Source organism: Polypterus senegalus, chromosome 1 (genome assembly GCF_016835505.1).
Source record: "Polypterus senegalus isolate Bchr_013 chromosome 1, ASM1683550v1, whole genome shotgun sequence".
NCBI classification, from domain to species: Eukaryota; Metazoa; Chordata; class Cladistia; order Polypteriformes; family Polypteridae; genus Polypterus; species Polypterus senegalus.
The window spans coordinates 284,149,682-284,174,681 of record NC_053154.1 but is presented as its reverse complement, the minus strand read 5'-3'; the positions used below and the strand labels follow the sequence as shown (position 1 = coordinate 284,174,681).

Below are 25,000 nucleotides of genomic sequence, written 5' to 3'. Positions count from 1 at the left end.
CAGACTATTTAACTCATGGTACATTTAACATGCTATCCTAACAGTATTCTTGCTCCAACACTGTTGATCATACTGCAGAACTTAACAATGTATATTCCACATAAATTTAGAAATTTCTGAAAGATCGAGACAGATTATTTTAACTAGGAGAAAGAATACTATGACTACCTGAGCATTTGCCGCAAAATATTTATCTTTTAGTAACTTCTACCTGTTAAAAGCACGTACAAATCTAAGCAGGTGAACAGAGTTCAATGAAGTTTCATGGACTACAAAATCCTTAACTGTAACCTGTTTGAGTTTATATGGCCAATATGTGCTAAGAAATCTAGGTGTGTTAACAAGGTATCTCAAAGGCCAATAGCCTTGTTTCCCTTACCAGAAAAAGGGTTTACATGGCATTTTAGAAACCTGGTTTCTCTTACTACCCGACTTATTAAAACACATATAAATGCACTGACTGACAGAGAGTGGGTATTACAAGTGTTTTGTTTTAGGAGGGGTTTGGGCTACTCTCTTTTTCCATAGTATTGGGCTGCTACAGCTGTAAGAAGTTAGGCTGTTATAACCCGATGATTTAAATAACCAAAAATTAAGTATTTGCAAACTTTTTAATATTTACCCTCCTTGACTAACACTGATTAATGTTTCCTTACAGCAAATTTTAAAAATGACTGAATCAGCATTGAAAGTTGTAGATTATGCTTTCTAGAGTCTTTCCTTTATTATGAATTCTTCATGTTTGTATTGGTACATTTGGCTGCAGCATTTCCTTATGCATTTACCTGTTTACAATATTTTAGATTCTGTATGTTATTGGTAATTTTGTAATGGAGATATTGGGTCCTTTATACCTAAATGCTGATATTTTTAAAATAATATAATTTTGTATACAATGTATATTCTACTTACTATTTTACATTGGTTGTTTTCCACATTTGTTTTCATTATTATTTTGTATCAGCCTGTGAGAAAGTATGTCTTGGGGTCTTCCAGAAAAAGTTTAAAAAAAAAAAAAAAAAGTTCTTTGGTTTTTAGAGGATTTGAATATTGGTCCACTCGTTGAGTAAATGCACCTTACTCCACACAAGGGAGAGAATACCACTTTATGGCTGTGTTCTCTTCTTCTGAGGCCTATGTTTATAGGGTTTGTTGCTACCTTTTAGTTACAGTAATTCTTATAGTTTACTGTTTGTATAGTTTAGTGATAGCTTGTTAGTCTTGGTGAGATAAGGGGATTAAATGGTAAAATGATGAATAAAGACTTTTTATGTACTTGAGCTGTAACAATTAGGGTTATTACTTCTAATTGTACATGTTTTGTTATCCTGTTGGAGTGTTGCCTGTTATGGAGCGCTATCATTAAGTGTCATTATTTTATTTAGATTTTGCTGAGCTGAATTAGGAATATTTAGTTTTACATTTCTATATTTTTCCCTATTGGGTATGAATGAGTTAATGGTTGCTTTTTGGATAGTCTGGGACATGATGCAACTTCATAGGTTAGTCTGTTTACATTTTGTTTGTTTATTATACAAAGAAGAAGTTATGCTTATTTGTAAATCGCATTTGAGGACAATGGGTATAGAAGAATGTAATACAAGTACCTCAATGTTGTGACAGTGTCTTGTAAAACTTCTAGAAATGGGAAACTTTGATTCTAGTTAGACATAATCTGCAGTTTAGATGAATTGATTTCCAGAGGTATATTGGTCAGTTTTGTTACTTAGTTTTGGATATTAAAGGTAACTAGAGGCGTGTGCTCTCTGGACACATTTACTACATTTCAGGATGAGCTCTTTTTCTAAGCTTACATATACATTTGTTGACCTCTGTGATTATTAACACTTTGAATGCAAGGTATAAATTAACTCGTATCTCATTGACCCTGATGAGGGTCTCAGTATACAGCCACTGTAGACGCAGTCATAATGCTGCCTGTCTCTGATGCCACATCTTGGTTACCAATAAAGTGTTGCCATTTAATACTTTTGCCATAAAAGTTTTTTTAGGTGGCAGCAGCTTGCGGAAAACAGCGTTATAAATAGACAGTCCAAAGTTATTTAGTTGCACAAATGATATAACGCTGCTGCAAAGAAACATGTTATATTTTTGTTACATGTGTTTCAAAGCTTGCCTTCTGAATGGTGCCATGCTTTAAGGATTTTCATTCAGATAGAGACTTTTAGTTATGCTGCTGATGAAAATATTGTAATGAACAGTTTCTTTACATTTTTTCCATTGGATTTATTTGCAGTTTCAGAGTTTTGGCAGAGTTGCTGTAGGTAATAAAATTGTTGCTTTCTAAAATATATTTTTTTAGTTTATACAAGCTTTCATTGAGTTCTTTATCATATATGCATAGACCTGTACTGATGTGTCCTGGTAATAAATGATCTAGCAGTCAATGTTTTAAGTGTGTATCAGTACAAAAGCTAATATTACTCTGGAAGTGTATATTGGCCATTTTCCACCTTCTCTAGCCAATTGTAAACTCTGCTAGTGTTTTTGAACTCCTCTGCCAGTGAATAAACTTCCTATCCCACAAAACACAGTCACAGGTTGGTCTTGTTCTCACTTCTAATGTTATAGGACCATCTAATATGGATGCTAGTCTGTTAGGAGCACCTTTGTCTGACGAGAAGTGTTTTTTTTTTTTTTTATAAAGCTGACTGTCCTGGGTAACTGGAATTGGGCTGCTAATTCAATTATATTTGTTCAATATTAAATAATAAGCTGTAGTATGAGCAGCTCTCAGTAAAGTTCATAGAATTTCACTGAACATTTGGATTGACCCCCCCTGCCTGTTGTTTTTTTTTTTTTGCAATTATTGGTTTCATCAAGGACAGTGGTGTCATACTGGTGTTTTACCCTGCTCATTCAAGGCTGAAATAAATTCTTGAGCTGAGATTGGAGATTATGATGGAAGCACTACTGTGTTAAATTTGTTTTTGTGAGGGGTTTTAATTAACAGTCCCTTTCTCAGCTTGCTTGAACTGCAGAAGTTTCATCATAATGTGGTTTACTACACTTTAAATCGATGTAAAAACTGCCTAGCCCCCTTTCACCCTCTACTTTTAAAGGCATTTTTATTCAACTGATTAGAGGCTTTTCAGTGGCTGGTACAGTCATGCTGAAAAGCATGTAAACTAGGAGGGATTTAAAATAAGTCATCTATCAGCCAAGTAGTTCACACAATAAAGTATAAAAGAAAAAGAAGCAGTGCAGTTTTATTGCCAGTTTTACCTATTCAGTAAGTTTGCAGTTTTGTCTAAAGTGTTTTCTGTAAAGAAATAATTCCTGAGGTGCCTTATCTCCACTCTCCCTTTTTAGCAGATTAAATAAAGAATATTGCTTTATTTAAATGTACAGTGCATCCGGAAAGTATTTACAGCGCATCACTTTTCCACATTTTGTTATGTTACAGCCTTATTCCAAAATGGATTAAATTCATTTTTTTCCTCCGAATTCTACACACAACACCCCATAATGACAATGTGAAAAAAGTTTACTTGAGGTTTTTGCAAATTTATTACAAATTAAAAAACTGAGCAATCACATGTACATAAGTATTCACAACCTTTGCTCAATACTTTGTCGATGCACCTTTGGCAGCAATTACAGCCTCAAGTCGTTTTGAATATGATGCCACAAGCTTGGCACACCTATCCTTGGCCAGTTTCGCCCATTCCTCTTTGCAGCACCTCTCAAGCTCCATCAGGTTGGATGGGAAGGGTCGGTGCACAGCCAGTTTAAGATCTCTCCAGAGATGTTCAGTCTGATTCAAGTCTGGGCTGTGGCTGGGTCACTCCAGGACATTCACAGAGTTGTCCTGAAGCCACTCCTTTGATATCTTGGCTGTGTGCTTAGGGTCATTGTCCTGCTGAAAGATGAACCGTCACCCCAGGTCTGAGGTCAAGAGCGCTCTGGAGCAGGTTTTCATCCAGGATGTCTCTCTACAATACTGCAGTCATCTTTCCCTTTATCCTGACTAGTCTCCCAGTTCCTGCCGCTGAAAAACATCCATAAAGCATGATGCTGCCACCACCATGCTTCACTGTAGGGATGGTATTGGCCTGGTGATGAGCGGAGCCTGGTTTCCTCCAAACGTGACACCTGGCATTCACACCAAAGAGTTCAATCTTTGTCTCATCAGACCACCAGACAGAATTTTGTTTCTCATGGTCTGAGAGTCCTTCAGGTGCCTTTTCGCAAACTCCAGGTGGGCTGCCATGTGCCTTTTACTAAGGAGTGGCTTCTGTCTGGCCACTCTACCATACAGGCCTGATTGGTGGATTGCTGCAGAGATGGTTGTCCTTCTGTAAGGTTCTCCTCTCTCCACCGAGGACCTCTGGATCTCTGACAGAGTGACCATCAGGTTCTTGGTCACCTCCCTGACTAAGGCCCTTCTCCCCCGATCGCTCAGCTTAGATGGCCGGCCAGCTCTAGGAAGAGTTCTGGTGGTTTTGAACTTCTTCTACTTATGGATGATGGAGGCCACTGTGCTCATTGGGACCTTCAAAGCAGCAGAACTTTTTCTGTAACCTTCCCCAGATTTGTGCCTCGTGACAATCCTGTCTCGGAGGTCTACAGACAATTTCTTTGACTTCATGCTTGGTTTGTGCTCTGACATGAACTGTCAACTGTGGGACCTTATATAGACAGGTGTGTGCCTTTCCAAATCCTGTCCAATCAACTGAATTTACCACAGGTGTACTCCAATTAAGCTGCAGAAACATCTCAAGGATGATCAGGGGAAACAGGATGCACCTGAGCTGAATTTTGAGCTTCATGGCAAGGGCTGTGAATACTAATGTACATGTGCTTTCTCAATTTTTTTATTTTTAATAAATTTGCAAAAACCTCAAGTAAACTTTTTTTCACATTGTCATTATGGGGTGTTGTGTGTCGAATTCTGAGGAAAAAAATGAATTTAATCCATTTTGGAATAAGGCTGTAACATAACAAAATGTGGAAAAAGTGATGTGCAGTGAATAGTTTGCGGATGCACTGTACCTGTTGCTTAGAATCAGTTATAATAGTGCATAAACCGTGACTTTAGTATTACTGTTGGTGCACATTTGGAACTTTAAACTTTGCAAATGCATTCATAATACAAATATCAAAATTTGGTAGTATGATTAAGTAATTAGATTTTGTTATGTGTAAGCGCATGGATCAAATGGAGTAAAATTAAGTTTAACCTACTATTTTACTAGGATTAATTCAGGAACTGCAGACACGTCTAAGGGAGTACTGCATGCAGAGTCCAGCTTCGAAAGATTTCCATCCAAGTCCTAGTTCATTCTGCTGTTCACAGTTCACAGGTAGGATTTTGACCTGTAAAGGAGATATTTAATGAAATTTCTTTTTGTTTTGTTTTGTTTTGTTACACTGTTTTCTACAAATTGGGTGGCCTTGGTAGGGAAAAATATAACATATGATGTACTGTATTTTATGATGTCAGTTATCTAGCAGATGTTTGTACAGTAATATTACATTTAGATCATATTTGAATAAAAGGTGAAGAGATTTGTTTGGTTTAAACATTTTTTTTGGCTAGTCAAAACAAGCTATACTGTACCCGATTTCATCAGTTGTTAAATAATACTATTACTACCTTAACCTGACACCACTATTTTGAGCAAACTATTCACTTATCATTCAGCAGTTAAGAGCAAAACTTTCCAAGTTATCGACTATACAAACTGGTGACTTGGAGAATTGGCATTTCTTGTATGAGATTTGTGTTCTTTAATAGTTGAATGAACTTTAAAGAATTTATTAAGTAAAACATAGAGTTGAGAGAGTTGGTTTCATTTAGTAATAAAAATTAACTGGATTAGCCAATTAACTGAACGGTCTACTGTTTTATACCATATGATTTTAGCTGTATTTTATTCATTATTCAATTTACATGATTACTGTATGTAACTTAGCTAAATTGTAAAATACCTATCAAGTTTTATTATAGTTAATGAAAGCTGTAGATAATGCAACTAAAAAAGCATTATTAATAGAAATAATAATGTGACTAAAAGCAGAATAAATCATGAAAAATTAACACTGCACAAACTAACTGAAATAAAATTTAAAAAGGTGAAAATAAAAATCTGTTGTTTCTATTTCTTAAAAAAAACTAATTGCCCCATACCTACTGTTAAACAGTGTTCCATCTGAATATGCTGTCCTTCATAACTAAGTTTGAGTACACAGTGAAGCAGGTCAGGAGCTCGTACAGTGAACCCTCGTTTATCACGGTTAATCCGTTCCAGACTCTACCGTGATAAATGAATTTTCACGAAGTAGGATTCTTTATTTATAAATCGAATATTTTTGCAGTTAGAGTATAGAAAACCTGTTTACGACGTTCTAGATAAGTTTTTTAACATTATTAGAGCCCTCTAGACATGAAATAACACACTTTAGTCACCATTACACTCGTATTACCCAATATATTAGACAAAATAAGAGAAAATAAGACATATTAGACGTTACAAATATCATATTATTACTAGGCTCACCCGCCTTTTAAGGCGACCGACTTTTATCCTCAATTTGTGTGCGCTCCTTGTGTACATCAGGCATGTAAGTGTAGGGAATGAGAACATTAAAGTGCCCATTCATAACATCTCCCAAAAACCTACGTTTTTTTTATCCCCTCGAGTGCCTGTCCAAAGTTGTACAATGTCAGCCCAAATCTGTACCGCTAAAGACGGAGTTTCATGCACTAAATAAGCTATAGATGAGAATAAGCAAGCACCATCTCCCCTGATATTTACTACGCGGTGAGGCATTTGTACTCCATCAACATTAATTATTTCCAGAGACATCATTTTGTCTATTTTTCCAGCGCATTGCGCATAAAAGCAAGGGAACGATGGGAGCACTAGAACTCTGCTCACATCACGTCACTTCGTACCGCAAGCCGCAAGTAGTAAGTCTGTGATAAGCGGAATACCACTACGCTTTGCCCTCACGGGACGGAAGGACAATCCCTACCGCTTTTATATAGTATATTATTGTACTGTACATTTAATTACACACACACACAGTTCTTACACACAACCACTAACCTATGAAGGCACAACCTCAGTAGGAGAGTCTTCAGGTGGTGCAGTATCTTCAGCAGGTGCATCATTGTCTTCATCCGCTGAAGGAGTACTAAGAGTAGGCAGTGGGTATCTGGGTGCACAGCTGAAGAACATCTTGATAGGCAGTTGCTGGCGCTGTCTTTTCATATGCGTGAGGAGTCTTTTGTAGGGTATTGCCATCTTTGATCATATCCAAGAGTTTCACCTTCTCCTGGATAGTAAGCATCTTCCTCCGGCACTTAGTTTTATTGTCAGAAGGCTTAGAAAAAGCAGCATGTTTAGGAGCCATCGTGGGGCTTAGATAAAAGTTCTTAGAAAGCGCATGTGTAGTGACGTAAGCGTGTATCAGAAAAAAATCACGATAGAGTAAAGCCGCGAAAGTCGAAGCGTGATATAGCGAGGGATCACTGTATTGCTAAAAGTTTACAAAGGATGCACAACACTTTTGCCCCCGTCATAGTAATCGGTTAGTTAAACTTGCCATGGAAAGCCTATAGGCAAATTCTATGACAGTTGGACTTTAGCTGACACAGTTAGTTTGTTTTATGCCCACCCTATGTGAATATTTTTTGTGTACAGTTTGGTGATTTGGTTTAAAGTAACTTTGGATTATGAAATATAGCAACACATAGATTGATTACCAAATATTTTAGCAAATAACTGTGATATGAAGATGAAAGCATTAAGTGTCTGATTTAAGTTCAAGACATATAAAAAAGAAAAGCCCCAGAGGTGGCAATACAAAGTGTGTTAAATATTGTAAACTGTGGAGCTCACTGGTTAATTATGTGGTGATCAGCTATGTATTGGGGGTTGGGGGGGCTTTTTAGACTCTGTTTACAAAATATATTACTTTTATCAATTGAATAATTGCATGAGTATTTTCGCACGGGACACAGTAATCTAACCAACTGCTGCAACTTACCACATGTAGTGGTATTCAGTAATGTTATTGCAATTATTCAAAAGCGATTTGTTCCAGGTTCATTTAAAATTGCTACGGTCATGGTGCTCTATTGGGATCTGCTGCATCATTAAATGATTTAATATAAATGGCAACTGGAAGCTAGTAGTTTTTTGGGAAACTAGAAGTTTCGGGATTCTTTTACTCACTCAAACACAATATCCTCAGTTGATCTGTTTCTGCCATCTTCTGAATAGCAAAATGCGATTTGGCTTGAAGTGTAGAAAATTGCACGTCATTGTGTTTGATTGTGGCTTGTGTATTGAGCATCTTTTGCCTTTTCTTATCATGCATACAAACAAGCTGAGTGTATTATGAGCTTGCAATGTACAGTGTGCAAGCAGGAGGACAATAGCACTGGCTTTTAAGAAAATGTAAAGCACTGTTTTGATGTATAGTGTATATAAGAGCCGTTAGCTGGGTAATGTTATAATGTTTGCCCATATGTTAGTGCATAGTCTGTGGGAAGTTCTATTATAAGACCCACAAGTTACATTGAAAATGGAATATTCTAATTATTTCTTGCCATTCTGACTACAAACTACTTCAGTTTACTATCTGCCTTGCAGTTGGTAAAACATGGAAATCAAACAGTTTCAAACTGTACATACAAATGTACTAAGTGAAGCCTAGGTAAGTTTGTCATTGAGAAGTAACACAACCTTTAAGTATAGAAAGTAACTGGCAACATTACAAAGCTAAGATTTTAAGGAAACGGGGAAGAAACCCATTTTTTGCTTTTTATTTTGCGTGTGTAATAACTTTTTCTGAATTTTTGTGATTGTTGGACTGAGAAAATTTTTTTTGTTACACATTTGTCTCAAAAACTAATTGGCACATTATTGTCTTATAACGGGCTTAGGTTTTGACTCTGGTGTTTTTCCATACAGCTTTTTTTTGCTCTAGTCTGTCCTCTAGAAACTGTGACACACAGACAAACACACATCTATCATCAAGTTATCAATGTTTTTGGTATCTGGGGCCCTTAAATGTCAAGATCTGTTGAAAATCGGAGATTGAAATTTTTTGACGAATCTAAAGCTTTCTCTCCTCCCCCATAGATAGGTTATGGTGGGGGAGGGCATAAAGCAAAAATGACTCTTTCTGTATTTCAGATATAGTAAGCGAAGTTAAGAAGTGCCCTTCAAGGAGCTGACAGTTGATTTAGCATTGATACCTGCTATATTATCCATATTTGTATATCAAACAGCAAAAAACAAATGAATGGACTTGGTGGTATTTATTTATTTTATATTCTTGTTTGTTTTAGATATACAACATAGTTTCTCAATATTTTCTATAATCACATGCAACCGAAAAGTAATACTAAATTATTATAGAATTTTACATCATCCTTTTTTTTTTTTTTTTTCTCTTTTCTTTTCTTTTCTAGAGGACAATCTGTGGTATAGAGCAGCTGTTCTAGGCTACACAACAGATGGGAAGATCCATGTGGTATATGTTGATTTTGGAAATTCTGAAGAGGTATCTTTAGACCGACTTTGTCCAATTGATTCAAAGTTTTTGGAACTACCTTTCCAGGCAATCTCTTGTGCTTTAGCAGGTATGTTATATATATTTTGACTCAATGCAATACTTTCATTTAGTGCAAAATTGAAAGTTATGTGTGATATTTTTTAAATGACATTATTTTTTTGCTATATATTCATGATGTCATTCACCCCAGGTGTTTTTTTCAGAGATTGAAGGTGACTGAAGCTGCATTTAGTAATTTTACTTGCCCCAAATTGTCTTCAGAGGCTTATAATAGAATTTTCAAGGATACCAGTGTGCACATGAAAGAGTAGCTTTATAAATTATGAACTTGGATTTAGTACCCACAATATTGTGGGTACAATAAGTAAAATTTATTTTGTATTCACCATATTGTGTCCTGAATCTGATGAAAATCTGACACTTACTGCTACACATTTCCAGTTATACTAAAGCACCGCTTTCTGTCTACTTTGTTTGCTTGCGGCTTGCCTCTATCACCATTGTTTCCATATATTTGCAACTCACTATTTTAAGCTTTCTAATTAAATACTGCTGCATGTTAATATAATAATAAAAAGCAGTGTTGCTTTAATGAGTGGTATCGCCCCGGTATCATACAGCATTAAAACGGAAGTAGCATTGGTCTCTTAGCATTTAAATCTTAAGGATAATGAAATAGTAGTGGGACTGATTGGCAGAAATATTGATACGTCCTACAGGGAGCAGTGTTAAACTTCTTACTAAATGACAGCCTTCCTATTAGTGTTGACAAAACAAAGGAATTAATTATTGATTTCAGGGGTCTTGGATGGGGACAGTGCTCCTTTTGACATTAACAAGACTGCACTGGAAAGTTTAAGTAGCTCAAAGTTCTTAATTGTCCAAATTTCTATGATCATCTCCTAGTATCTGTAATTAAATTAAATAACTACATTTATATAGCACTTTTCTAGCTACTCAGAGTTCTTTACATAGATGAGCAGCATCCACTTGGATGATGCAATGCACAAGAACGCTCACCATGCATTAGCTATCAGGTGTTGAAGTAGTGAGAGAGAGGAGACGATTAAGGATCACAATACACAAGGTTGTTATGGTAATTTATTCAGGACAACAAGGTACACCTTGCTTTTTCAAAAGGCTCTCAAGGATTTTTTTTATGAGCGCAGAGAGTCAGGACCTCAGTTTTATGTCTCCTAAGGATGTCAGACTGCAGGGTAGTGCCCCTTGCTGGCCTCATCAACACCACTATCAGCAGCATCCCATTTTCCTGGTTTGTCACCCATCTCAGTACTGACCACACCCAGACATGCTTACCTTCAGGTGGATTATCTGCCCTGAAGTGCAGATGGTATGGCTGGTGATGTCATGGTCCCTCAGAAACACCACCTATCATTTTAAAGTGTGTTGCCTTTACTGAGGAGAATGAGGAAAGTCGGCAAAAAGCATAATGACCAGCTGAATCATGGTCTGCTATGGCAATTTTGTGTGTAGTTCAAATAATTAGTTAATCATCAGGACCTTGGTATTATCCATGCAAAATAAGGATGTTGGATGGAAGCACTGTTTGTTATCTTAGATCCCACACATTCCGGCTCCCCCACTATTCACAAAACTTGCAAAGAAATATTGGCCTTTCAGGTGCTTACTCACAAATATCTGCCTGATCTGAACTTTGACTAAGACTGTGTTTTGGAACATTCCTGAACTAATAGTCTGTTTGCATCCTTTTGAAACTTTATTGCAGAACTTCATTTTAGTTTTCACCCTGTACTTTTTGCTGTTACTGCATATACTATGCCAGTAACAAATTAATTTCATAATGCTGTAAAGTATAATATTAAATTGAGTGAGGGGATTTTTCCTAAAGACTTGAGTGTGAGTTTCCATCCTGTCCTTCAGGAACACTGGAACATAACCAAAAACTTTATCAGTATGAATGAATACAAGTGTCTGTGACTGTACTTTGCCACGGACTGGCAACCAGTGCTTCCAACATAGCCAAAGGCGCTGCAACCTTTACTTCACTTGAGGTGAGTGTGCCAATTCATAGATTCCTCAGTGTCCAGGGATTGTGCCTAGAGGCTGGCATGATAATATGGCACTGCATGTGCAACCCTAAACCACAAACATGTTAAGTAACATACTAAGATGGCATAATGAAACGGAAGTGGGAATGTAACCGACAACTTCGTGATTTAAAGTCTCATGCCTTAGTCAGCACCCTGTAGAAAGAAACATCTTTATTTGAATCTCTTTGTCCATCCACCAGTCCACTTTTAAATCCACGTATCCAGTTCAAGGTTGACGGGAGCCCATAGCTACTGTATGTCGGCAGCACAAGTCACCAGTCCATTGCATAATACAATCATAGACATCCACTATCACTTATACTCAGCAAAATTTTGGTAACAACATACACTGTTATAAAAAAGGACACATAAGGATAATTCCTATAAATATTTGAATCTTTCAAAGTGTCTGTTTCCCTTTCAATGCAGATATTCTTGTAAGCCTGGGTGCAGCATATCTACTATGAGACGCACCTGAGATGGCACAACTGGAATAAGCAGCACCGGCGATGCCCCCAGACTTAAATCAATGTCTGTCTCCAAACAAGGAGAGCGCTGCTGTTTTAAGTTCACACTACTATCTATCTATCTATCTATCTATCTATCTATCTATCTATCTATCTATCTATCTATCTATCTATCTATCTACTAAATTGAAAAGTGGGGAAATATGTTTTTAAAGGACCACTCTAGTTGAGTGAAATGCCTTCCTGGAATGTTTGTTTGCTTATCCACCAGCTTCCTTGTTCTCTAGTGATGTCATTTCTGTTTTGATTTTTCATGTTAATTTTTAGTTTGCTTCTCATGTTAAACTGAAAAAACAAAATAAAATGTTCTTTTTTTTTTCCTTTTTGTTTGCACTTTGCCCTTCAGGGTCAACATAATCTACTATATAATAAAACTTTAAGATCTCTTTTGTGTTTGGTCCCTCAGAGCAGTCTGATTAGTCAAAGGAAGAAGTAGGAGTAAAAGCATAGGAGGCACGCTGAGAGTTGCTTTCAAAAATAGGCTGCCACGCATTCCCAGCGTTCATTTCTCGCATCCTCTGAGCAGGTTCTCAGAAATTAGCGCGATGCGTGAACGAGTTGCAGTACCAGCAAAAAGTCGGGGGGGGCGCAGTGTGCTAAAAGTCAGAACGTGACATCAGTGTCTCTGTTTACTATCTACATGTGACAGAAAGCCTCTATGCAGATCCTACGGGGATCGATGTGCGTGTTTCGCTGTTTGATGAATGCTTCGATGTGGTGAAGCAAAATGCCAACATACAGATGCATTCGTGGTGCTTTTATATTCAAGTGTCGCATATTCCCGATCGTAATGACACAATACAATTTTAAAAGTCTCACATACCATCTTTTGTGCCGTCTTTTTTTTATTTTTGCAACTTAACAACAGCAACATAATGTATAGCGCTATATTTGAGCCATTGAGAAAAAACTAAAGGACATGGTGAAAACGTATATTTTGTGATTAAAGTGGAAATTTTGGCTTTAATCTCGATATGTCCACTTTAACCTCGTAGCTTACTTTATCACTAATGCAGACCATCATAAACATCATCCCAGTTTTTAATCGCTACAAGCTTCTTGAACCGGACACCAGTGGCAAGCAGCAATACATCACCATACAGAACTAATTAAATGTATGATATTCCAACTCTCTGCACATTTAGAATCTTTAGATTTGTACTTGATACCACTTTCATGATGAAATGCATTAAAGTGTGTATGTTACATTTTACATATAATTTCGTTTAAATAATGAATACTGTTAATAATTACACACATGGGGGAATAATTACACACATGGGGGTGTCACGGTGGTGGAGTGATAGCACTGCTGTCTTGCAGGGAGTTATGTTGCTGGTATTTCTTGCTTGTATTCCACACTGTGCTCCGGTTTCCTTCCAAAGATATGCAGATTTGGGGATTTAGTTCCGCTAAAATGACGCTAGTGTATGCGAGTGCTTGTATTCACCTTGCGATGAGCTGAGGCCTCGTCCAGGGATTGTTTCTAACTCGTGCCCAATGCTTGCTGGAATGTACACATCCCTGGATTGATGGATTTAATCAATAAACATAATTTTCAGAGAGATTGCGGTAACGTGTCAGAATTTAACGAGTGTTCTTGGCAATTCACAACACATAGAAGGCGAACATGTTCTCACCGTGATAATATCTTGCACTGCCACCTGGTGATTCCTCCAAATTTACATAAAGTACGCGCGGAAGTGTGAGTACTACAATGCTTGTGTAGCAGGAACGTCTGCTGCAGCATGCGTCGTGTCACGTGAAGTATAACTCCGGCCTTAGGACGTACCAGTAATGAGAGGTTCAGGCACACAAGGACAGCAGGTTTAAAATATTTTTAAATATATTGCCTGACTTTGACAGATAACATGGTTATAAAGATTATAAAGACAAGTGTGCTAAATCGACACATGTCGATGCTGTTAATTTGTGAAGTGTTCATTTTTTTTATTCATTAGCTTGAGAAATTTTGTGTTCTTACAACAAACCTGGGATTAGCACATTTGTTAATAAAATTAATTTGCAAGCAGCCTTATATAATAAATTAAATATATGTTTATATTTGGAAATTGTATTGAAATCAAATATGTAGCATATAAAAAGTTAAAACATAAACCTTGACATGATTGATATTCATAGTTAGGCTGGCATCACACTATATGACTTTCTCATGATTTTCAGTCATAATCTTAATTTATATACTCAGGATAATTATGGTGTGTAGCAGGACATGTCTGCTACCACCAGTTTTGTAGTGTAACACCTAGGTATATAGTAATTCAGTTGTAGCACTCTTAATAGCCAACTTTCAATGACTCTGTACCATGAAATTGATTTGACTGTCTTTTGTGTTTCAGAAGTTTGAAGAGCTGGACTGTTTTTTTGCAAGAGTTAATAATCAATAAACATGTGGCCACAATTACAATGGCCAAAATAATGGCTGCTGCAAAGAATGAAGTTATTTGTTTACTTTAGTATTCTTTTGACTGATTGACTGTCAAAATTAGGTCATTTTATGCTGTGTGAGAGGTGTTATTTGAGATTTGGAACTGTGATTTTTAAGTTAAGATAGAAACATGTAATCGGTCACCTTCTGAGATTCTTGGTTGTATAAATTATTATCCTCGAGTCTCAACCAGATTTATTAACTTTAGTTGTTTAATGTCATATGAACTGTGACTGGAAGTCTTGTTGAGGTCTGTAGTGTGATGCTGGCATTAAAGAGTCTTTTTTTTTTTTGTCTGTGACATTAAATATACTTGTGATTTCCTGGAGATTTTCCTTTTTTAAATGTTACATTTCTTTTGGAATTCCTTTATGTAGTGCCCCCTATGTCAAATACATAGATTTGGTATTGTGTTCTTTTACATGAAAGTAGTAAAGAATCTGTTATTTAGTGGTTATTAAATTTAGATAATAAATATATAGTTTTTTATTAAAAATTTGTATAACATAGTTAGTTGGTCTGACATTTAAAAGGGTCTGATCAAATTACACTATTCCAATTTACATTTGTAGTATTGTATTTGAGTTTATCTTTAAAACTGTGTAAATCTTTTGTTTAACGGCATTTGGTGTTGCAAGGTATGCATGCTACTGTATCTTGGTGAGGCTATAAAGAAAGCTGTAACATTAGCAAAATGTCATTATTTAAAATTTATTTTATCAATTTAATTTATATAATATTAAGTATTACTTAGATAATGTTTTCTACTTTAAAACAACTGTAGGTATAAAGCCACTTTCAGATGCCTGGATACCAGCTGCAAATCAGCTAATAAAAAATATTGTGGGTGGTAAGTTTCTCAATGTGACTGTCATTGGTCACAAAGGACGAAAAGCATTAGTTGAACTGATGGATGAGTACAGTGATCCACAAATAAATATTGCAGAGCAACTTGTATTAATTGGTTATGGTGTTGCTGATAACATGGATACATTTCAAACTCCTTTTCAAGAGGATTCTAAAGAGCGAAATGGTGAGTAAAATTGTCACTGTTGAAAAATCACAAATTATTTTGCAAAAATAATTGTTTATAAGAATTTGTTTTTTATAAACTATCGTAGACCTTTATTAAACAATGTATTTTTTGTTAAACTGATACTGTAGTAGCAGTGTTAAAGGATAAGTTCAGAATGTTTTTCAAGCTGAAGTTATTCAAAATAGTTGCATATATTAATTTCCCACATGAAAATGCATTCTAAAGTAAGGCATATTTAATAATTTAATTTTAAAAATATCTAGCTTTCCCTTATTTTTGATAATTGAGTTAATGAGTATTAATGTTCAATTTTGTAGAAAAGAAAAGCATTAAAACTTATGTTCACTTTAAAATACCAAAGGTTTCCATTTAAGAAAATGTGTCTGATGAGGTGTGCTTCTGACAACAAAGGTGAACCCTTTACCAAACTATTTCCTTTATATTATCCTACTTTCGCAATTCTGTTTCTTCAGAGGTTCTGTTCTGCCATGGCGTATAATCTATATTAATAAAAGGCAAAGCCCTCGCTGACTGACTGACTAACTCACTCACTCACTGACTGACTCACTCATCACTAATTCTCCAACTTCCCCTGTAGGTAGAAGGCTGAAATTTGGCAGGCTTATTCCTTACAGCTTACTTACAAAAGTTAAACAGGTTTCATTTCGAAATTCTACACATAACGGTCATAACGGTCGACAACGTCCGCTTTGTTGAACTTTTTCATTTATGGCCCCATCTTCACGAAATTTGGTAGGCGGCTTCCCTGCGCTAACCGAAACCGATGTACGTACTTATTTCGATGGTATGACGCCACTGTTGGCCACCATATTGAAATTTTCAATGGTCTTTGTTACTTAAGGGCCCATCTTCAAGAAATTTGGTACGCGGGTTCCCGACGCTAACTGAATCCTACTTACGTACATATATACGTCCATAGCCTGCAGCTGTGTCACCGTGTGAGGCGCCGTTGGGTCCCCCATCCCAACACCACCCATGTTGTTGGCTGCCTGCCTATATAAGGTCGTCCGTTGCTCCAGTCTCTACATTCCCTTCCTTGCCTCGCCACGGGATTCACGTCTCCCTGCTGATAACTACAGCCTTTTTTTAAAATCCACGGCTTCTTCGCTGTTTTATTGTTCATTTATTACGATTATAGTTATTTTTGTAGGTATTTTAGTCTGTCTTTACATTGTTCAGGTACCCATTTCCTTTATCATTCCAACCGTACCCCCATTAACATGTCTGTCGAGGTGATCACCATCGATTAAAGAACTGTCACTTACCGAGTGGTTTCCATGCCCGGAGATGGCACCTGCCTTATCCATTCTCTTTGTTACATATTGCACGGCCATATCAGGCTCATTCTTGATATCCGGAGGAACATTGTATCTTATGTATTGAATGACTGGGACAGGTTCAAGGTGTGGACTGATGACGGTACATGAGATAATTATACTACACAGGAGCACTATAAGAGTGTAATGCTTAAGCCCTTCACCTATGGTTCTGCATGTGAGTTGATGGCTGCCTCTGAATTGTTCGGTTGTCGCTTTCAAGTGTACCGAAATGGCCAAATATTTTACACCTTTCGACAACCAACAATGCCTCTTAAACATCTTAGATTCACAGGTGACGATTTCAGTAGTGGACACTTTGATGTTTATGAATGTTTAAACTCTCAAAAGCTGGATGTGTAGTTATCGATGAAACCGGTTGTATGCTTACAACGCTTGACAGATGCCGAATGTCACTTCAACACAAGTCCTGCAAATACTGTCGTAATTGAAACAAACCATGAAACTCGCAGCCATGACAGCAGCAATTCAAGCTGTGAGATTTCAGACAAGATTACTTTTCACATGGCCAACTATATGTGGCATGCTCAAGAGTAAGCTCAGCGCACAGCTTGGTCATATTACAACTGGAGGGCCGAACTGACAATGTGGTATACAAAGAGATCCTTAAATAATTATTGGTATATTTTCCTTCAGTTTAAAAAGGTTTAATTTTCTTCTTAATAAAAATATTAAGGCAGTACTTCGCTGCTGCAAAGCACGGGTATTTTGCTAGTAACAGATAGATGCACGTTCAAATCGTAACATCTTTTCGTAAACAGTGCCTCTTACATTATGTGTTATTTTACATAGCCTTCAGAGCGAGAATCATACTGACCTGCAGTGTTGTTAAAAAGAGCATATAATAAGTTTCATTGTACTTCGTACAAATCTATGCAAACTGAACTGATTACACTCCAATGTATTTGTTAATAATAGCCTTAGATTTTTATAAGAGCTAAGCCACCTGCATGTCATACTGTGTATGGTGTGTCGTACACACACACAAATTTGTCAGTAAATGAAAAGTGCAGAGTGCATGATAAGGAAAATTGAAATTCCAGAAACCAATTATCACATTTTTTAATGCATGATGTCTTGCTCTTGCTGAGGATATGGTAATAAAAGAATTGAGGACTTTTTTAGTGAGTTAACTCATTGGCACTCACTAATATTAATACATCAATAAATACATGGGAAGAACATGCTGAACCCCTGTGCCATGAGGTAGGAATGACATCTCTGAGCTATCAATGTATCTATGCTAAAACATCTGTACTAGTCATCTTCAGTTTTAGTCTGATTAAACCTAGGTTAATTGGTGTTGTTAATTCGGCCTGTGTGTGGACTGGTGTTCTCTCTAGAGATTGTTCCCCTTGCCCCCGGTGCTTGCTGGGATAGGCTCCAGCATCCCTGACACCTTGCCCTGGGTAAGTGGGTTTGGAAGATGATTGCATGCAACATATGTGCTCGGTATTCTCTCTAATTGAAGTATACACCTGCATTATCAATTCAATGGCAGTGGCAATATCTTTACAAAATAACAAAATAAGGTTCCATAAAGTGAAAGGATGTGAGCGCTTGTGTTTTTTCTTCGTCGAGTAATATTTTACTCTACTTTCCCCTTTTGTATTATTAATAAGTAGCCTTTGTCAGAATGCTGTAAATCTCCCAGACTTACTACTGTTTATAAGGTATTATAGTATATAACTTCTCCCCACCTTCCCTTCTACATCTATAACCTCAGGCAATTAGTTGTAGTAAAAGGCAAGCAGGAGTTAAGTTACACATAAAATAATATATTATTGATAATATTCATAAATAATAACAGTATGCAAAGTACATTTGAATATTGGCAACCATACAGCCTGATACATGGTGATGTGTAGTTTCAGGCAGCACACAGACTTGTTAGTTATTTAAAATGTCTCTAGTTAAGGTATCATTGGTGGTTGGCTTTCTTTAGAACAGGCCACATACCTGTCTCAGTATGGCTGCCAAGCTGTGCTCTTCATTGTGTTGTCCTTTTCAGTTCATGCATCGGTTTGGTAAGAGAGAGAGTGTGAGGGAGTGAGCAAATTTATAGATTCTCTGTCCAACCCCTAGAGCCAATAGGTCGTCGTCGTACTTAAAAGCTTCTGATACAAGCCAGTTACAAACAGCCATACTTTAGACCAATGGGGGGATATAACATCTTCACACCTGCCACCCCCAAAACCATTTGTTGAGTTAAAGTGTGCCAGTTAAGCAGCCTGACTTTCCTGTGGGGGTTGACTGAGAGACTTCAGAGAAACATTAGCCAAACTTGTTTAAGGCAGTTCACACCCAAACCCCAACTCTGTCGTAAAATTCAAAGAGACACATTCCTAAAAGGCAGGGGTAAACATGAATGTTTCTCACTAATGTAACACTAATATTACATTGCATGGTCTAAATTACAAATAAAGACATACAAAATATTTATCAACTTGTATACAAACTCTCATATCACAACAGCTTGTAAGTGTGACTTTTTTCACTTATCGTCTAGTTGTCTACAGAGCAGAGTCAATAGTTCACATCTGGGCACAAATATTTTAATGTCTACTTGGTAGTGACTTAACTGAGGTGAATCACTGCCCATGGCATTAAATGATGCTGCATAGCAAGTCTCATTTTAAAATGACCGAACCACACAACAATGGTTTGCTTTTTTTTTTTTCTCTTCAAAAAACATGTAAGTGCTGTTTTGCAATATGTATGTAATTTCAAGATGTGGTTAACTTTTTAACTCAGTAAGACTTTTTCTCTTTTTTTTTCTTTTTATAAAATATGCTTCACTTTGAAATGTAGTTTCATGTGGCAAGTAAACACTGTGTGTACCATGATTGTGAAGAAATAACTTGACTTTAAAAATGCCAAACATATCCTTTAAAATTTCTTTTTAAAACTTAGTGGTGGAACACTGGAAATTTTTTTTTTGTTGGTAAAAATATCAGGAAGACTTAACACGTAAATTATATTAAAACGTGAAAAATACACTACTAAAAATTAAGTCACAAAAAATGTGTCTGTTTATTTACCTGTATTTACAACTATGTATTGCCAGTGTTTTGATGTTCAGTAGTACTAGATACTTTAGTATTTATTTTTTTTTAACATGGATACAAACTTGATAAGAGAGCCTACAATCAAGCATCACCTTAGATTCAGATTAGGGAGGCAATTCTTACCAGTCATGCCTTTTATAGGTGTCTTAGTCACTCTGCATTTGAACATCAGATTCACTCAGGAGTTTTACTAAGTCAGTTTCTTAAACCTTTTAAAACAAATGCTTTAAAACTGCAAGGGAATTCTGAGTAGATGTTATGGATATGCTGCATAGACTAATAAATATTGAGTTGAGCTTTTTGGGTCCAGTTTTATTTTTCTTTATGAAAGCGCAGAACTTTTTGTTCATGAGCACTATTTATTATAGGGGGATGTCATGGGGCATTTGTCTGATGGTTGGAAATTATAATTCCAAAAATTAACTGCTCATTGACTGGTAGGTTGAGTAGTTCTTGCAGATGGTTAAATTATTTTGGACCAAAATTGAAAAAAACAATATAGATACGGACAGAAAATACCTGGACTGCACATTGTCACTTTAAGACACTGCAGTCTGGCAGATGGGTCTGAAGGCATTGCATGTAATTATGTACTAGGCTATGTTGATGGTTTTGACCAGATATGGTGACTGCCCGCCATTTAGGTTGACAATTCCTCATTTTCCTAAATTTTTCTGCAAATGATGGAAACTTATAAAGGCATCTTTAACATCATTATATTAATGTGTTAATTCTCCCTGGGCAATCACAAAATGGCCCCATGATATTTATTTACATGCATCTCCATGTACACCCACAAAAGTACAGATATTGCAATGGTGCATTTTCAGCCTCACTTGTTTGACTTGAGCTAACCGTGGCTATTCACTGGTTAAAGTAGTACTTGGTTTTTATATTAGAAAAATAATAAAAAGCAAGAAAAGGCAATTAACCATGTGATTCTGTTATGTTCTAGCATCATCATTAAGATCATAAAATTTTATGTTGAGCCCATTGTAGTACTTGACCAGTAGCAGATGTGCGAATCATACACATGAGGGTGCATACATAATGATGATGATGATGATGATGACAAAGTGTTTTTTCATTAAAAAGTGTTGCCAAAACTGGCATGTTTCAAAAGTTTTAAATGGCTTCTGATTTAGAAATGTGGATTGTTGCATTTCATACTTCTACAGTTAGGGAACTGGCAATTTAAGTGGCTTGCTTGTATTTACATTCTGGATCAGTAATGTTGATGAGTACACTTCTAGATCTTGTGATAACAGCTTAGCTACAGTGGTTTAACAGAGCAAGACATTGTCACAACTTAAATTATTAGCTTTGTAACTGTCCTGTATATTAACAGTGAAATATTCTATATTATTTTCTGTTTTTAGATATTAATAACTATTTTCTGTCCTATTCCCTTCTAGGTAAGATTTCTTTAATTGGGAAGACAGAGTGGTCAACTTCTGCTTTACCTCAGAATCAAGCAGTTGATGTGATTCTGAGTGTTATAAACAGTCCTGGAGATTTTTATTGTCAGTATTTTAATGCTGAAGGTAAAGCATTTGGCCCTGATATCTTTGGTTTTCTTTTTAGTTTTGTTAAATTTAAGTATTGCTTCACATTAAATCCTATACATCTATTAACATCCAACTAGTGTTCTGTTACATTGTTGCCTATTTTGAATGTAATACTTGTTCATGCCAAAATGCAGTTAATTGAGTAATTGTTCACTTTCATTAAGTCTTGCTTAATATGGTTTAAATTATATTTGAATATAGGTTCCAGTACAACTTTGGACAACATTATTCCTGTTACATAGCAGCATACATTTTCTATATTATTAATGTTATATTTTAGTATCATTATTTAGTATCCTTTTCTCAGAAACATTTACATCTTTATTCTCAATAAAAAGTGCATCTTAATTGTAATTAACAGTTTTATGAATTTGTCACATTTTTTTTATATAAAATAAGAAAAAAGAGTATTAAAATATTACCTAAATGACAGACTTTAAACCATACACACAATATATCCAGGTCTATACAACCACCACATCATAATACCCCTTATATTGACTGACTTTAGGGGTTTATGGGCTTATTAGAAATCCATTCTGAAGTCCTTATATAGGTAATGTACTAAGTGGCTTGTTTTTTCCATATATTAAAATAACAAAGTCTCTCTATCACCTTTCTATACTGCTCATCTGCATTTTCAGTGCAGCATACATTGTATTATCTGAGAACCTCTGTAGATAATACATTTTAGCTGTACTTTAAATTCATTGTGTAGAGGGTCAGAATGGGACTGTTCCCAGTGGTGCTCCTGCATTCCTGACCACCAACTCCTGTACACATTAAACTATAGTGGCATGTCAACCTGAAATAACTCTTAAACACTTAGGTGAAATTCCTATGCTGGTGTGTGTGTGTGTTTAACTTATAAATAATGTTCACTTAACATGACAAATTTCCTGGTCAGATTAATATTTGCCATGGATGTTATCAAATAACTTCAACTTCAAGAATATCAAAGTTATTTTTTAAAATTTGCTGTCATTCCTAATACTTTTTTCCCCTCAAAATCATGCAGTGATCAGTATTTCTGTATTACTGCAGTGCAGATTTGTGTTAATCAGCATTGCTGGAAGATGCTTTATTTTCCATTTCTCATTTAATTTTTTAAATTACTGTATGTTCAAGATGCATGGCAATTTCCTGGCAAGGCAATCACTGCATCACAAAAAGTAATGCAACAAGAAAGCAATCTTTGAATATAGGTAATGCAGGAAATTGTAGTACATGCATTTGCAGAATGTTTAAAATTTAAATAATTTTCATCTCCTAGAACATCATAATGTTTAAAATAAGTTCTTAACCATCTACCATATTGTGATGGATCAATATTGGGGTCTAAAATTAAAATTGTATTATGTATGGGCCCTAAACTGAAAGAGAGACATTTTTTCACTTTCCCTTTTATGTGTAATATTATCATTTCATAACTTACTAAGATTTTCAAGTAAATGTATTAAAACCTTGTCAGCCATTATCTGGGTTTGTTTGCTTTTAACTCATTTTAACTACAATATTTGGCTGTCTGGGTTTTCAAGAGTTGAAATTATATGAACAAACTTACTTGGTTATTAATTTCTTCATTCAGAGGATTTTCAGTGTACATGTAAAATAACCACCTGTTTGTTCCTTTTTAAGAATTACTCCTATTTAAAGAGTGTTCTTTGGCCAGTAAATGAACACCAAATTGGCTGAATTTCTTTTCATTAGCAATTATACTGTAACCAATCTTGCAAACAAAATCATTCTGATTCTATGCATGGACGTGTAATTCTGTAGAAATGTTTAAAAAAAAAAAAAAAAGTGTTCAGAATTTCGATTACAAAAATCTAGATATTTCTAAAAAAATCTTTTTTTAGCAAAAACCATTATAAACATAGTAAAACAAATCAAGTAAACTAGTGCAATGAAGTAGCAAAGTGCTAAATATGCTAAGCAATGAAAAATCACTTGCTAGGTTTTTTGTTTTAGCACTTAACAGACCTGTAAATGCAGTGTTTATATTAAAAGCAAAAGCTTTGCCAAATTTGTACCTTCACCATTTCAAAGAAAGGCTAGTGTTGTTGTTATTTTTGATCAGCAAATACCATTCCTGAAATGCTCCCCTCCCACCTCTCTCTCTCTCTATCTGTCTCAGTGCAGTTAAGCATAAGAAACCAATCAAAAGTAAAAATTATATTTGCTGTTTTACGTACAGGAATTTAAAGGAGGGAGCAACACTGCACCTTTTTTATGACTCCTCCCAAAGCCAACCCTTATCTCAGTGATTTTCTATGTATTCATTACTAATTTTAACTCATGTTTAAATATGAAACTGTCTTTTGAATGGCTTGAAGTGTTTTTAGTGATCCTGTACAGTTTACTTGATTACCCAGCTCACTGCCGTTTTTGTAAATAACAGTGATAACATTGTTTCACTTTTTTTTTTTCCCTGCCTAATTAAAATTTCTTTTGTGCAACTTTCAGATTTGTGTGCCCTGAAAAAATTGTGTTCAGAGTTACAAAGAAATTCCAAGTCTCAAGGAAATGCATTCATACCTGCCATTGGCGATCCTTGCTGTGCTATATTTCCTGGTATGGGTTTGCTTCTGTTACAGTATACTGTTAATTAATATATAAGGCTCAAACTAACATTTTGTATAATAATTATGAATAAACCTATTTTTGCTCTTTGAACTTCTGTCTTGGGTAGGGAAAGCCTTCTTGAAGAGAGGCTCCCTGGGATGTTTTAATATATAGTAGATTACTTTAATATTGTATAGCCTGATTTATCATGCATTCACTAAGGAAATGTAATTTTTAATAGGTGCAAAAATCTCCACACAACCATACCACACACCAACCTATTTCTTGCTATTGTATTTGTACACCAGTCATTTCCACCAGTTATAGAGGAGGAACTCTGCCACTTATCTTTCCCTGTGTCTGCAGGACACATCAAAAGTTCTGAATGACTGTCATCTAAGGAGTCTTAGGATTTGATTCGTTTCATCTCTAGTAGCCACATCTTGTTTTCATACACTACATTTCTTTTCAATTTTAGAGATTCACTAGCAAAATACCCGCGCTTCGCAGCGGAGAAGTAGCGTGTTCCCTTTTCTTTTTCATAACTTCTTTAACACACTTCTCCGCTGAAGGTGTATATATATATATATATATATATATATATATATATATATATATATATATATATATATATATATATATATATATATATATATACACCCCATTTACATACTCTCAAATAGACAAGCTACACGCCGTGGCGCAATGGTAGAGGCTTCGCCTCTAGCGCCGACGTCGGAGGTTCGATTCCTGAGAGGGGGTGCACTGAGTATGTACGCGCGTTTCATTTTACCCTCGAATC

General features: G+C 35.9%; 1 protein-coding gene across 1 annotated transcript in view; it reads left to right on the top strand.

Annotated features, from left to right (window-relative positions):
• The window catches only part of tdrd1 (tudor domain containing 1), a 136,154-nt gene that overhangs the window by 74,490 nt on the left and 36,664 nt on the right, over positions 1–25,000 (top strand). The window contains exons 13-17 of the mRNA XM_039775925.1: positions 5,220–5,327; positions 9,452–9,622; positions 15,388–15,636; positions 21,481–21,609; positions 24,100–24,207. Of these exons, the coding sequence (XP_039631859.1) occupies positions 5,220–5,327; positions 9,452–9,622; positions 15,388–15,636; positions 21,481–21,609; positions 24,100–24,207 (765 nt within the window). The remainder of the gene's footprint in view (positions 1–5,219; positions 5,328–9,451; positions 9,623–15,387; positions 15,637–21,480; positions 21,610–24,099; positions 24,208–25,000) is intronic.